The 15,474-nt window shown below is 41.8% G+C and overlaps 2 protein-coding genes across 16 annotated transcripts in view; one reads left to right on the plus strand and one right to left on the minus strand.

Moving 5' to 3' along the window:
• Positions 1 to 9,674, minus strand: part of FARS2 (phenylalanyl-tRNA synthetase 2, mitochondrial) — a 250,378-nt gene extending 240,704 nt beyond the window's left edge. Inside the window, exons 1-5 of one of the 7 annotated variants that reach the window (XM_052779286.1) lie at positions 9,254 to 9,600; positions 8,437 to 8,506; positions 6,928 to 6,964; positions 3,673 to 3,737; positions 3,026 to 3,112 (exon numbers count right to left, since the gene is read on the minus strand). The gene's annotated coding sequence lies outside the window, so the exon portion shown is untranslated. The other 6 variants (XM_052778940.1, XM_052779361.1, XM_052779084.1 and 3 more) reach the window with 6 other exon arrangements.
• The window catches only part of LYRM4 (LYR motif containing 4), a 93,596-nt gene continuing 87,779 nt past the window's right edge, over positions 9,658 to 15,474 (plus strand). For 8 of the 9 annotated variants that reach the window (XR_008234079.1, XR_008234103.1, XR_008234043.1 and 5 more), the window contains exon 1: positions 9,678 to 9,866. Coding sequence is in view for 5 of the 9 variants with exons in the window: in XM_052779702.1 (XP_052635662.1) it covers positions 9,781 to 9,866 (86 nt within the window). In the remaining 4 variants the exon portion in view is untranslated. Of the gene's footprint in view, positions 9,867 to 10,235; positions 11,943 to 15,474 lie in introns of those variants that run through there. The other variant, XM_052779558.1, reaches the window with a different exon arrangement.

Below are 15,474 nucleotides of genomic sequence, written 5' to 3' on the forward strand. Positions count from 1 at the left end.
TACACATTGACTGGGTGGAAGAAGCTATACAAGCTAGGCAAAAAAGAAAACAATAACATGAAAGAATCAAATCTTTATTATTAATGAAGAATAAGGTGTTGTTATAGTTCAAGGTCACATATGACAAAACAATCTTCAGTTAATGCCACGTCCTTTACATACTGAGAGATTCAAAATTAAAACATAATAATTGTTCTTATTTTTTTTTCTTTAAAACCATTTGTAGAATTGCAATTTGCAACATGCTGAAAGATCAAGTTCCACACAGGCCCAGCTCTGTCACTCAGGGTCTGGAATGAGAGCAGTCAGAGGACACTTGGATCAAATGAATTCCTAATATCAGGTGAGGAAATAGGAATTGGTAGAACCTGCAATAGCTCTTAAATACTGTACATAAAAAAAATCATTTAAAAATAAACACAGGGAGTCTGATAAAAGAAACCAGAATAACATGGTGTTCCCACATACTTAGTTCAAGTCTTCATCTACCCAGCAGAGTTTCTGTTTGTAGAATGTATATTATATTAAGAATATAATCTACCACAAGAAAACGATGAAAAAATGACATTATCAGAATAAGATACATCAGGAGTGGAAGAGTGGGGGAATAAGTAACACAATCTGTGCAGGGAGGGGGAGGGACAGAAGGGAAACAGAAAAAGCTAACCGTTATCAAGCAACATCTCTATCTGTTCACAACAACTTTCTTCCACAAAACTTGACAAAGCTAGTGTGCCAACATAAAAAGCAAGTAGCTTTTCTAAGTTCAACAAACCTATATAGAGATCTGTTATTTAATTACCTCTTCAATATCTGATAATTTTACATGTGCAGTACCATATCTGTCCATTTTAGAATATTATCTTCCCAAGGGAAGAGCCGCTGTAATGCACTATGCAATTTTTCACCCTGGAAGTAATTAGTATAATAAACTCAAAGTTAAAACAAATGTTGCAAAAAAGCTATGTTTACAGCCAAAATAAATAAGAAAACAATGAAAAGATTATGCTAATACTCTCAAAATTAAGAACACTCTCAGTGAAGGTCTTGAACACTGTCTTGGCAGTCAAAATAATTTTGATATCATACACAAAAAATTTAAAAGAAGCACCATTAAATCTCTGTGAGGACCCTGATAATTTGCTCTGTTTATCTGTTTTTCTCCATTTTAGATGCAGCACACTTACTTCACCAGGAATCATCTCCAAAAAAGGCAAAAGTTAAACAATTATGAAAATCACCTGCATAAAGATAAATGAAAGGAAAAGAATGTATAGTGCCAGGAGAGGCGGGGGGGGGGGGGAGGGAAACACCAAACAAACAAAAAAACCACAAAAGCTGATCTTGGGCAAAACTGATCCTAGGCTACAAAGCATAACTGAAAAAGCTAATCACAGAAATTCTAGAACAGGGAGATATTTAACTCAGGACTCCAGACAGATGAACTCTCACAAATCTTCCCAGAACAGTACTTTAAACTATTTTTTTCCCCCATTCCTCTTTCCTGCCTTTCTGCAGAATGTTAAACCCATCCCTACAGGAAAGCTGGCAGCTCCATTTCATATGTCTGCATCCCCACCTAAATCCACCCTCATCACCAGTGTGAAATGTATATTGGCTTTCGCAAAACGAGAACACTGAAATTTGCCTAACTACTGCATAAGCTACGTCCCGAAAGGATGTTTGCCTCACTGCCACTAAATTAGGCCTTAACGCAGGAAATATGTAGTTGATATATTCCAGACATCAATTGTATTTTATAGTTTGTAGGCAATAAATGGGCACAAGCAGAATATATAGTTTCTTCTGATGAGATAAGACATCCTGTAACTCAAGTAATTAAAGGATGTGTAGATAGATTTGTGAAAACACAGAAAAACAGACATATGGACTCAAGGACGAGTGAAACTGAGAACACAAGAAGATAAGGAGTGATTTGTTAGCATGAGAACAGCATTTTGGGGGTCAAAGATTATTTGACATGAAAGATACAAGAAGAACAAAGGAAAAACAGAAGTTTAATGTGAAAATATTGAAAAGTGCGACTGGAGGAAAACGACAGGGTGAAAAGTGCAGCCAGAGGAAGACTACTGACTTCATCCTTTGCAGATCCCCGAAGGCCCCTCCGAACCACAAGAGACGTGCACAAGTGGGGGTAGTCTGGGGTGGAGTTATGTTAATAGATACCTGAAATATTAAAATAACCCCTTGGAAACGCCACGAACACAGTGTATAAAAAGACGAGTTCGGGTATAACCGGTGCGCCTCTGGTTTTGACCATGCACCCAGCGCTGTTTGCCTTTGTTCTATAATAAACTTGTAAAATTCATGAAATTCAGCGTGAGTACATTTCTCACACCAGTTTCAGTTAAGACACAAAACTTTATGAAGAGACACGGACACACATTGCCTTTAGCTTATTCTGCTATGGGGACAGGAACATAACAGACTGTAAGGTTAATGGTGGGATTTGTAAGGCCATAACTATTTCCTCTCTCAAGAGCTCACTGAGCTCACTCCCTATTCACCAGAGCATCCTATGCTGGATTCTAACTTACATCAATTATGTGGTTTGTAAAGTAAAGAGAACCTAATTCTGCCACCTGTCTTCACACTGAACAGCAACTTATTGTTTAGGTAGTTGGACAGATTTCAAAGGGATTATATTCAAAGATATTGACATAGTCCAATATAAAGATGACAATTTGTCCTCCAGAAGATTATCATCTTCTACCTATCTACCTATTACTATTATCTACCTATCTTTACATCTCAAGTCTCATTATTTTCTTTGTCTTTGTATTAGTAGTAAGGAAACGTATGAATTCTATATTGAAAGCGAAATTAGATAGTTAACATACCTAGTTAGCATACCTGTCTTTAACAGTTGGTGAAGATGTAGAAAGATTTTTTTTATTATTAATTAAAATGGAGAAGGACTGAAAACTTGTTATCACCTGAAAAGGCTGGCAGTGCTGATGTCAAAGACAGATTCAGAAAGCTAAATTTATTTGTAATTACTTACCCACAAGCAGAGATAATCTTTCCTCAGTTCTGCTTCCTTTGCCTGTTAGCTTTAGCCAGTGCTTTGTTTCTTCTCTTCCAGGACTGGCTGAAAGACAAATTTTGGCACAGTCACCCCAGATATAAAAACATGAAACAGAAATAAAATAAAGTTCTGTCTAGAAGTGTGAAGGCATGTATGGCAATATTGACAATTCACTTCATCTTACAAATGCATTAGAAGCATGATATATTTAGAAACACGTCCCTAATGCACTAGCATGAATGCTGACCAGAGCTCTGGAGACATAAAACTGATAGTGACACAAGATGAAAGATCAAAAATGTCAAGGATCATGTAAAATTAAGTTATCTTAAACTCTACCATTACTACAGTTTGCTAATATGGGTATATTTTTTTCCTCATTTAAATGAAAACATTGCTCCATAGTTTCCTTTCCTCTCCAGAAATATTCTCTTTAGACTTCTTTGCTTCAGCTTCATATTTAAACTGTTGGGTTTTTTTCTGGACCAAAAGTTCAAGCTAACAGAACAAAAAGTCATATGGATATACAGCATCATATAAAATTAAAATGTCTTACAAGTGGAAAATCACATTCCCCCTCCCGTCACCACACAGATAGGAAACTAAACAGATAGCCTACTGACAATCCACTTAATCCTTGCTGCTTTACACATCCATTGTAAACCAGTTTTGCTTAACCTTTCTTTCCCTAAAAAAAAAAAAAAAAAAAAAAAATTAGTGTCTTCCACACATCCCATTCTCAGAGGTCACACCTTTCCCCAATAACATCTTTTCAACATATTATACAAGAATTTCCACTTTTATTTTACCTTGGATAACATGTTTTCTTACATCAGCTCCACTCTAACTTATAGCAACATGATACTTCTACCCCCCACTAATACGTTGCTCTAGGAATTGCTTCCAGGAAATAATCACACAAGAAGTATTTGAGAAAACACTTAGTGAAGTGGATTTTCAGGGAAGGACTTAAGCAATAGCCCGTGGTCTGACAAGAAGGCCTATGCCCACAGCGCAGGGAGCAGGAAAAGAACTGGGATGCACACAAACAGCAGGTTGTCTTTGATTTCCCATACCTGGGACACAGGACTGGGTAACCAGAAAAAAGCCCACAGCACTGTGTTAGCTGTGCATGAATCCCCAGTGCTGCAGCACAGAGAATCTAGGATGAACAGCATGACCTTTACCACCACAACGTGACTGTGCACATGCTTTTATACATATTCACATACACCTTCATATATGCCAAAAATAAACTCAGGAGAAGAAAGACCTTTGCACTGGCAAGACATGTTAGATGCAATCATGATCTTTAACTAATAAGGTTGGCAGTACCATTTGTAACCAACCTGGCAAACTGGAAATCACAAGTCAGTGAAAAAGATACAGGGGTGGCTACAAAGAGATTCTGAGTTGCTCTTAAACAAAATATCAGTCCTTGTTTTACAGCTAAGTTTGCTTCCTAAGCTAAAAATTTCAATATCCGCTAAAAAAAGAAGAAAAAAAAAAATCAAAATAACTAAGTTAGCCTGGCTGGATGACAGCTATTGAGAAACATGATGATAGTGTAAATCACAGAGGAGGGAGAAGAATTACACAGTGTGACTCTAAGGGGCATAAATGAAAGAGGGGGATGAACTCAGGGAAGAGGGTAGCATAGGCTGAGCATCAGAAAACATTTCTTAACAGCAAGATACAATATTAAGTAGAATATTTTTCCCACAGAAAGGAAAGTTATTTAAGACTAGATTACATGAAACACTGGAAAGCACAGAAAAAAAAAGCATTTCTGAATTGATGAGGTCATGGATGAGAACACTTAATAAACCCTGTCCTTCATACTTCTCATAATCAGGTTTGTCAGTAAGATTTCAATGTAACAGCCACACAGCAAAAATACATTCATTTCTTGTTGGGTTCTTGTCTTGAAAAATACTTTGGATTTCATCAGCATTAAGGTTAGAATTGTCATTTGCATTTAATGCAACTATTACACACTGAACTATTTAAGCATTATTTGCAATTTTAATCCCCTATTACTTATTCCCTTGCCTATTGCTGTAACACAAAATTATCCTTTTAATTCTGGACTTTTATAGCATTTTTATTTCAGGCATTTCAAAGTACTTTACCAACATATGTCCACTATCAACATCTTTCAAAATCAATATGGTATATATCAACATTGCATGTCACTGATCCAGAAGTTATCCCACAACTGCTGAACTGTCCAGCTGCTTAACATGATACATAATTAGCAGGCAACATGATGCCCATGAAATCCTCTGGTGTTGCACATGGCCACTGGAAATTAGATTAAGACTGAGGCCAACAAGGCAAACAAAATTCAGTGTTTCTTTCAGTGCAACGCCTGCAGCACAAGAGATCATGACCAGCAAAAGTTTAGGAGCGGCAGTGGTAAAACAGGTATTCCCTTACACAACCAAGTATTACACCAGAAAACCCACTACTGTTTGGGTTGGGTTTTTTTTTTCCCCTATTATTACTATTCTTACAATCATACTTTAAACAATACACAACATTCTGAAATTCAGTTCAGAAAGAGATGGGGTAACTCACAAAAAGTGACTGAGAGAAGAGTTTTGTCCCATTTTTTTCTTCCCTCTGAACTCTTAGGCAGAATTTTCCAAAACACACAAATAATTTAGGAGCACAGCTGAATTTGAAACACAGAAGTTTCTCCTCATGATTAAAAATGTTCTTTTCTATAGAGCAACCAAATAAATATTTTTTTTTTTTTAAAGAAGCAGAGTTATTCAAGGCCTCCTTTTGATACTGTGGAAATCTTACTCACTATAGGGAATGGTTAAATTATAGTTTGTTACAGTTGTGACTGAAATCCCCAAATTCTTGTGATTCATGGTCCTTATTTTAAAGGTCCAACTCTACACTGGGTAAGATCTCACTGTGCACAACACTGTCCATCAAGAACTAAGAGCAGGGAAGAAGAGGGAGGGGAAGAAGAGGGAGAAACGGCACCACAGCAGCAGGGAAAAGTTAGCACATTTTCAGAAACTGAAAAACAATAATTAAGAGAGATGATAATATCATGACAATCAATTATCATACTGACCCCCAAAGAAAAATAATGAACACAAACAGCAGCATATGAGGAAAGCACATGCTCTCTTAAAGCGTTGAGTGCCATGTCATAAAGCTGAAATATTGTACCGCAAGGAACAATTCGGCAACATACGACAAAACATCCGAAATGTTCCGGAGAATGTAACAGCTGTTTCCTTTCACACCAGTCCACACTCTCTGCAGGTATTTCATCCAAATTTGCCCCCCCCCCCTTTTTTTTTTAACATCTACATAATTAAAATATTAGTAACTATTCTATTCCAGATACTCACACAATTATATCATTCTCAAAGTGCCTATTTATCCCAAGAGATGCAGAAAGGCAAGGCACAGGCCACATTCCTTCCTCAGATCAAATGCCAAAAGCAAAGACTTCTGTACAAATGAACACCCACCAACCCACTTCAACAATGATTATATGTATCACTGCAATTAAGAAAAACATATCTCTAGCCCCATCCCTATAAAACGTAACAATAAAACTGCACTGAGTTTTAAACCAGAGAAGTTTGGGGGTAAAAAAAATCATCTGCCCATATCTTGATTGGTCCTGGGTTGGCATCTAGATAAAATTCAGGTGTGCATTCCCCCTAGGCAACAAGGATGCAGTTAATGAAGTGATCATTACTGAGCTCCAATGTCACAGGACACAACAATGGTCATCTGGGCTGTGTCTGTGCTTCAAATTCTCTCCAGGCTTGCAGTGATGCACATACACAGAAGGCTAGCAGAAACAAATGTACCCAGTCACAGCAGAGGCAATGCCCACTTACTGCAGAATGACAGGACTTCTGAGACCATAATCCATTGCTTCCAAGAAAATGCAATAATAAAATACATAAGAAAATGATTAGTTTTTCCAGTTAACAGCACCAATCCAACTGCATAAAGATGACAAGTTTATGCAAAAAATTATTCTTCCCTCCTTGAGTGTAATAAAGGTTAAGCCAGGAAAGGGAGACAAGCAGAAAGACTATTTCCCTTTGGTATGTTTACTTTGCATTTGATAGTACATTGCATGTGCTTATTGCTTATTCTAAACATACGAGGTTTCCATGCTTCCTTAAGAGAAAAACAGTTATCTAAAAAAAATTTTAAAAATTAAAAAAAAAAAAAAATCACAAAAACTGTCAGGGAGATTCAGGAACAGGATTGGCACCTGAGGCTATTTCAAAATCATTTATAATTACTTTACAAATATGAAATCAATAGTGTTCTTGTAAACAAAATTTGCTTAATGTGTTTTGCTTTCTTCCCAATTAGTCTCCCATCTTTCAGAGCTAAAGACTGTAGCATCAAAACTTTATTTCTCACAATAACAAAGAGGGCTGTTGTGAAATTAGATGGAATAACTGCCACACTCATCTACAGAATGATTCCACATAACTCTGCCAAACTCTTAAAGCTGGGTTTTGCTCTCTACATGACAGACCTGTATTAAGCTGTCTGAAGCCCACAATCAAAACAAAGGGCAGCGTTGCCACTGCTGCTTTCAGGGAAGATAATAAATCTGCAGACACAAAGCAAGAGTTCTGCTTTAACATGTATTAAGCACTCCAGCCATCAACAGCTGCAAAGATAGGTGCACCGGCACCTCAGATGGACTCCACTTCTGGCATGGCAATCTGTGTCAACAGTATGGCTTGGGCTACAAGGAGAATTTGGTTGGTCCTTCAGGCAACTAAAGAGCATGCTTGCTTTATGTTTTCCTGTTTGGGTTTCCCAAATGCCAAAAGCTAGCCCAAAACACATTGTTTTGTAACTTACAAGGGAAGGCCTCAGAAACGCGATGCTTGTCAGTGTCTCAGTTGCTTGCATTTTTCTACAAAAATGCAACATTTCCTCTAACATTTCTAGTTTTGGTTTTGACAAAGAGAATATCAAAGAAATTTGCTATGTATGGAAAATCTCAGTTTCCAGAAGCCTAAAAGGGCTGCTAAAATATAGCATACTTGCAAAGACAAATTTGAGATAACTCCATGCATGTCTATTTTATTTACACACAGAAGCATAGAACTATTTTAGTTCTAAGCAATAAACTGTAAATTGTATCAGATGTACAACTGACACAAATAACAATACTCAAAGTATATACACAATAAAATATGAGTTCAGTTAGCAGCAGCAATTGAAGCACTTTTGCCAGAGACATGTAGGATATATACAAACATCTACTATATACAGAACATACTGTGGAGAAAGTAGGAACCCTGTAATGATTATAAATAAATTATATCAATACTATTTAAAAATCACTATTAAATACAGCTGGGGCATCATACCTGTAAGTTACAAAGTCACATTTATCCTGGAGTGGCAAAACTTTCAGCAGAAGAGGATGCTAGGTAAGTGCTGTTTCCAGCAAAAAAAGGAACAAGTATAAATGAAAAAAGAGGTGCTTAAGCAGAAAAAGAGCCCCAGTCTCAGAGCAGAAAAGAGTAAAACCCAGGATTTACCAAATAAACAGACAGAACCTGCTTTTTAAATGGTTCAGGCAACCTGTTATTCTGTGGGCTGTACAATACATAGGAACTCTGTCCTGCCCTCTTCAAGGCCAAGTTTCAACACACATGGGCCTGTGTGTTAAATTCACTTAAAGTTACAACACAGTTATTCACTTTTTGAAAACTTGCACAAATGGGAAACCATAGGGGAGGGCACTGATAAAACCAGTGTAGTAATTTCTCAGGACTGTGGAAAAAAACCAAGAAAAATGGTAAATGGAGATTTCCCATTGAAAATAAAAACACAGAGGCAGGAAATCCCTGCTAACCTCCTTCAGAGACACTCACTGCTTAACTTAAGCAATACCTGAACTATAACTACATGCCCAAGTGAGTTTAAGTAACAGAATCCAGCTTCAGATACCGAGCAAGTAACAGCTCCCACACGACACCACCACATCAGGCCCTAACCCACTAGCACAGGTGACCATTCACTGCAACCTTACATGGCCACTTCAATGCAATCACCAAACACACATCACCTGTTGCTCCTTTCCAGGCTCTACACCAATCCCACCTCGCCAGCATCCACCTCCCCATGCAATACACCAACAAAACAAGCGTGGGTGCACCCAAACGCGCTACTATCGCCAACCAGTTTATTAGAAGACCGGTTTTCCTTTCCTCGCCGCTTAGGCCTTCCCCCCCACGCTCCCCCGGCTCTACCAGCGCTCGGGCCGTTCGCAGCCGCGCCGACCGAGGCTGACAGGAGCCCTCGCGGGGAAGCGGCGGTAGCGCTTCAGGGCAGGCCGAGGCTTGAGCAGTAACACGGCGGCGGCACCGACCCGGCGGGCCCGGAACCCGCCCCGAGCCCTCCGCCCGGAAAGCCGCCCGCCGCCCCCGGGGGCTGCCTCAGCCGGGGAAGAGCCCTCAGGCCGCGGCCCCGCCCCGGGCCTTGCGCTGGGCCCGGGCCGAGCCGCGGCCGCTGCCTCCCCGATCCGCCACTCACCCCCCGGCCGTGCGCTCCAGCTCCCGCCGCCGCGGCTGCCCCTGCCCCTGCCTGCCCGCCCGTGGAGGCCGGCGCGGGTGGCGGGTAGGCGGCTCCGGGGGCCGGCGCGGCCCCGGGCGCTGCGGGCGGGGAAAGGGGCCTCGCCGCGGGAGGACCCGCCTGGTGTCGGCAACATGGCAGCGTCCAGCCGGGCCCAGGTGCTGCGGCTGTACCGGGCCCTGCTGCGGGAGAGCCAGCGCTTCAGCGGCTACAACTACAGGTGCGCTCCCGGCCCGGGCGGGGACGGGCTCCGGGGCGGGCAGCGGCCCCGGCCCCGCTTCTCCCCGTGAGGGCGTGGGGGTAACGGGGAAGGGGGGCGGGATGCCGGCGTTGTTTGGGGCTGAGCAGGGGCTGCGTGAGGGGCTCGTTTTTTGGCGGGCGCAGGGGATCTGTGACCTCCGGGGACCCCGCGGAGGAGTGAGCGGCCGAGCTGTGGCCTGGCCGCGGAAGCGAGAGCGGCCCCGGCCTCGGCGGCCTGCCCGGGCCCGGGCCTGGGCCCGACTCGGGGCGCAGGGGAGGGTCAGTCCCCCAGTCCCTGTGCCGGGCTGCCTCAAAAGCAGCAAGTTATGGGCCCTCCTCCCTGTTGTAGGAGAAAGGAACAGGAGAGAGATTGTCCCAGCCTGAAAAAGCTCGTGTCTGTTCTGGATGCGACACTTCTCCTGGCGAGGGAGAGCCGGGGACAGTTTGCGCCCTGGTTGTGCTGGAGGAGGCTGGCTTCCCTGCCAAACCCTGACACCATGTGCTGCGGCCAAGCTGAGGGTGCTGTGTGTGATGGGGGAGCAGGGTTCACTCGTCCTGATGCACAGGATGCCCTGCTGCCTGGTTGGCTGCTTTCTCTGGCTGTTGGTGAAAGACATGCACCATTTTTTGATAGATGGTATGTCTGCCTGTGTGCTATAGGTATAGGCCAGGTCTCCGTTAGATATCCCCTGCGTTCGCGGGGGGTGCTCCCCACCAACACTAGCAAAATTGTATCACTCACTGGTAGTTTATTCACTTTACCACTCAGTTGGACCACAGGCAGAGACATGTGAGCTACCTGTGCTGTGAATCATCTCCAGCCTGGCAAGAATTGAGAACAGAAGCCTTTGAACTTGTATAAGCATGGTGAGCTTTGCACTCTTCAAGGCATAAGTATTCCCCAAACCTCATGTGTGAGGGAGTGCCTTGAGAAGAAAGGCTGTGGGGCTGAAACTGAGCTGCAGCTAATAAACCTTCATTGCTAACTCCACGCAGCAGCGTGCGTGTGCATCATGTTCCCCTCCTCTTTCTTTAGTTCCCCTGCTATCAAGGCTTCTCCCTGCTCTTCATTGTCCTGAGTATCCCAGCTTGCCGTTATTCTGGCTAACAAAGAGAAGATTGTATGTAATGGGGATGGCTTGAGGCTTGTGAGATGTGCAGCTGGTGAACAGTTGAATGTAACTCCCATCTGGGCCACGGCATGTTTTCAGCAATGGGTTTGTGCTGGGGGGTGATCAGTGAGGAAGCTGAGGCCACAGCAGTGGGAGGAAGCAAGCCAGTGCCACCTCACAGTGGTGGCTTCAGTAATTGGTGGCACCAGCCTCATGGACCACATGTGGACCCCCCTCTGCCTGGCCCCTTGCTGGTGGAGCACAGGGAACCTGAGAAATTGTTGTCATCTCTTCTCTATAAGCCATACCCAGAGCCCAGCCCCCCCCCCCAGGTACCCACAAAATTAGGTATGTACCTGGGGGGTCTTGGCTGTGTGGAAATTTTGGCATGCAGCTCAAAGGCAAGGCCAACTATCACAGAACAATAGGTGCACTAATGAGTTTCTGCTTAACACAATGTAAAACTTTTCATTCTGTTTCTTTTAATGTTTTTATACTAGCAAATTCTAAAGGATAGAAATCATAAGATATGTGTTTGCCTTGGATATCTGATTTTTTGACACTATATCACAGTGCAAGTTTTCCCTTTCCTTAAAGAAATGATCTCAGTTTTTGATGGGCCTGTCCTTTGATAGTATAAAATCAGCAACTGTATAAAATCTTGCGGCATATACACACATGTGTGAGCACTAAAAGCAATAGCAGTTTCTAGCAAGAAACCATCAGCAGCTATTATATGTAGAGATTTGCTGGGACCACAAAAACAATTCTGCCTTGGTGTTTATGCCACACCCATAGCTAAAATGGACACCCTGCTAGCTTCTTGTGTGCCAAGATAAGCAGTCCCACCATGTCCTCAGGGCTGCTGTAATGTGATATGGTAATACCCTGGGGTAAACCTAATGACTTTGTGAAGAACCAACTTATAGCAAAGTAGAAAGTATTAAAGATTAATGTTACTGGTTCATGATTTCAGTTAGAGAATTTCAGAATATTTTATTATTGCAAACAGTGCATATTTGTAAGTGTATGTCTGGAGTGTGATCAGCTTGTTATAAGTTTGGACAAAGGTCCAGGAGCCGACTGTGGTGAATAATTAGAAGTAATTTATTAAGCAAGCGGTAAATAGGCAAAACAGCGCTGGGCGGCCGGGGAGCCACTGCTCCACCAACGGCTCGCAACCCCCCTTCCCGTAGCCACAGTTCTTATAGTCCTCTATTTCCGGTATATGTGTCATTTTCGGTATACGTATCTTCCTTAGTGTACTCCGCGTCTGCGCCGATCTGTTGCTAGGGGGGTCTTTTTCTGCCTTCTGGCTTCCTTGGTGTACTCCGCATCTGCGCCGATCTGTTGCTAGGGGGGTCTTTTTCTGCCTCCTGGTGATTGCTGGGATGAAGGCCCCCAAGTCTTCCTCCTGCGACTGCCCTGTGCCACTCACTTGACACATGCGTGTTTTATTACCTTTTACAGGCCCCAAGTCTTCCTCCTGTGAACACCCTGGGCCCCTCACTTGACACATACATGTTTTATTACCTTTTGTATAAACACAAGGCTTGCACAAACATTGTTTACATTACCAGTTATCTGTAGCTAATGCAAGACTCCCTCCTTCCTGTTTTAAGGCCGACATCTGGTTTTTCTACTAACATAAGCAAGATTTGATTAACAAACGCTTATCTATTATCACAAGCTGGTTACTGTCTCCTTATTTGCTTGCTGTACTTTTTCTCTTAAATGTGTACATATAGATTGTGATGTAAAATCAGTATTTTTGTTTTGTGAATTTCCTAGTAAATATACTCTATATGTTATCTGGTAGTACTGAATTTTCTTCTATCACCCAAAAGAACTGTTAGTGCCGTAACTGTGAAGCTCATGTCTTAAAGTAACTGAGGTCACCACTGATAGCCTTCAGAATAACAACACATAGGAGCATCTCCAGAGTCCTGCAGTAAATGTTATGGAGTGTTTGGAGGCCCAGATGTGTAGGCCAGGTTTTAACAGCAGGGGGAGAGAATTTAGTAGACTGTAAGTAATTTCATGTCTGCCCTTCTGCCCTATTACCCATGCAGACGGTCTGAGGAAGGACGAGTGATTTGTACTGGAGGGAGATAAATATGCAAAGAGGGAAGATGTTAGGTTTTGAGTCAAAAAGGTGGTTCTTAATGTGCATACTGTTTTTTGTCTGCTTGGTTGACAAAAAGTAGATCCTCTGACAGTTTATAACGTGTCGGATTACAGTCTCAACTAAATTGATATAAGGGATAGTTTCTAAATAGAATTTCATTTGTGATTTAAATAATGGCTTTATGTTGTGTCTCTTTTTTGGTACAGAAAGCAAAATAACTTATAAACTTGTGAAAGCTGTTGAAACACATCTTGTTGCAAATGAAGGGTAATCTGAACTTCAAAGTTTCTTGTTTGTTTAACATAACTGAAGCTCAGTGGTCAATATGCACGGGAATCTAGTGGAAGAGGGTTTTCTCTAGAAGGGTAGCACAGGGCTGGAGCAGGTCTCCCCGAGAGATTTTTGACACCTCCATTTTTTAAGGTTTTTGTGACAGGTTTAACCGAACAGCACCATGGCTGACCTGATCTTGTTGTGGGTAGGCCTACTTCAAGTGGGAGGTTGGCTTGGATAAGCTCCAGAGATTCTAGCTAACCAATATTACTATGATTTTCAGGTCCCAGGCCTTCCTTGGCCTATAAAGATACTAACACTGGCTACTAAGCTATGGGAAACATCATATGACATGCTTCTGGCTGGTCTCCTTTCTAATTCTTTAATTTCTTGTAGTTTTGAGCAATGTCAGAAGCTTTAAGTCTCTCAGTTGGAATTTTTCTGCAAATAATTTCTTTATGGTTTTTTAAGGTATTTCTTGATTTATTGTATACTTATTTCAGTTATACGTTATGTTCTCTGTTAACTGGTGAATGTTGTGGTTTTATTTATAGATATATTTTTCTTGTCTGTGTAAATCGCATTTTTATGGAATTTTATTAGAATGTGCAATATTATTTGATTAATTAATAAAACTACGCAGACTATAGAAGAATCAAGGAAGGAAATTTGTCAAAACAGGTTTTGCATTGGAAACAAGTTAATTGAATGCATTCAGTTTCATCTGAGACTTGTCCTTCAAGATTTTAAAACTAGTAAATCTGATTTCTGCAAATCTCTGCTAACCTAAGAACAAAACCGAGCAAAATAAGTTATACTGTTTTTTTCAGTGCCAGTTGTTTTTCCTGCTTTGAACAACATAGTTGTTGATCTGATTTTAGGGAGACATAGAATGTAGAACCATAGAACAGCCCAGGTTGGAAGGGATGTCCAAAGATCATCATCAAAGGCAACCTTTCGTGGGAAAGGGAGCCTAGGTGACATTATCTAGCACCTTGTCCAGTTGCATCTTGAAAACCTACAGTGATTGGGACTCTGCCACGTCCCTGGGGAGGTTGTTCCAGTGATTGATTGTTCTCACTGTAAAAAATTTCTTTCTTACGTCCAGATGAAATCTCTCCCAGTGCAACTTGGACCCATTGCACCTTGTCCTTTCTGTGTGGCTCCTTGTGAAGAGAGAGCCTCCATTAAGTACTGGAAAGCTGTGATGAGATCGCCCCTAAGCCTCCTCTTCTCCAGGTAGAAGACACCTAACTCGTTCAGTCTTGCCTCATAGGGCAGGTTCTCCAGTCTTTCCATCATCTTTGTGGCCCTCCTTTGGACCTTTCCAGTCTGTCCACATCTTTCTTGAATCATGGGGACCAGAACTGGTCACAGTACTCCAGGTGCAGCCTGACAAGCACTGAGTAGAGTGGGATGATCATATCTGTCACTGCTAGTAATGCCCCTGCGGATGCAGCCCAGGATCCGATTTGCCTTCATTGCTGCAGTGGCACTCTGCTGACTCATGTTCAGCTTGTTGTCCACCAGGACCCCCAGGTCTCTTTTGGCAAGGCTGCTCCCCAGCCACACAGATCCTACCTGTGCTGGGCTCTTTGTTTATGTCCTCCCAGGTACAGGACCTTGCACTTGTCTTTGTTAAACTTCATACAGATTGTGATTTAGTCTTTCTCTGAAAGATTAGATCAACATGTAGAAAATCTTTATTTTGAGAATCTCAAGGTGCTTATGATAAATGTGGTTTTTTTTGTTTTGAATGAAAGTTTAGGAGTAAAAATTCAGGGATTCCACTATATAGGGCAGAGCATGTTCTTAAGGTGTGTTTAGTCTTTTGGCAGGAAAGCTGTTTTTCTGGAGTGGGGACTTTCTCAAAAGACTGATTAATGGACTTTGTTATTTTAGCAAAGGCATCCAAATTGAGTAAATCTGATGTTGTCGTTATCCAAGACATTATTTGTGTTCTTTGTATAGCACAGTAGAACAGGGATATTTTTCTTTTTATGTAAGATTTAATTACCAGTAGAATTTGTTTGAGAACTAATGAGAGTAATAGAGAAATTACTGCCTCTGGCAGT

Source organism: Harpia harpyja, chromosome 1 (genome assembly GCF_026419915.1).
Source record: "Harpia harpyja isolate bHarHar1 chromosome 1, bHarHar1 primary haplotype, whole genome shotgun sequence".
In the NCBI taxonomy this organism is placed as follows: Eukaryota; Metazoa; Chordata; class Aves; order Accipitriformes; family Accipitridae; genus Harpia; species Harpia harpyja.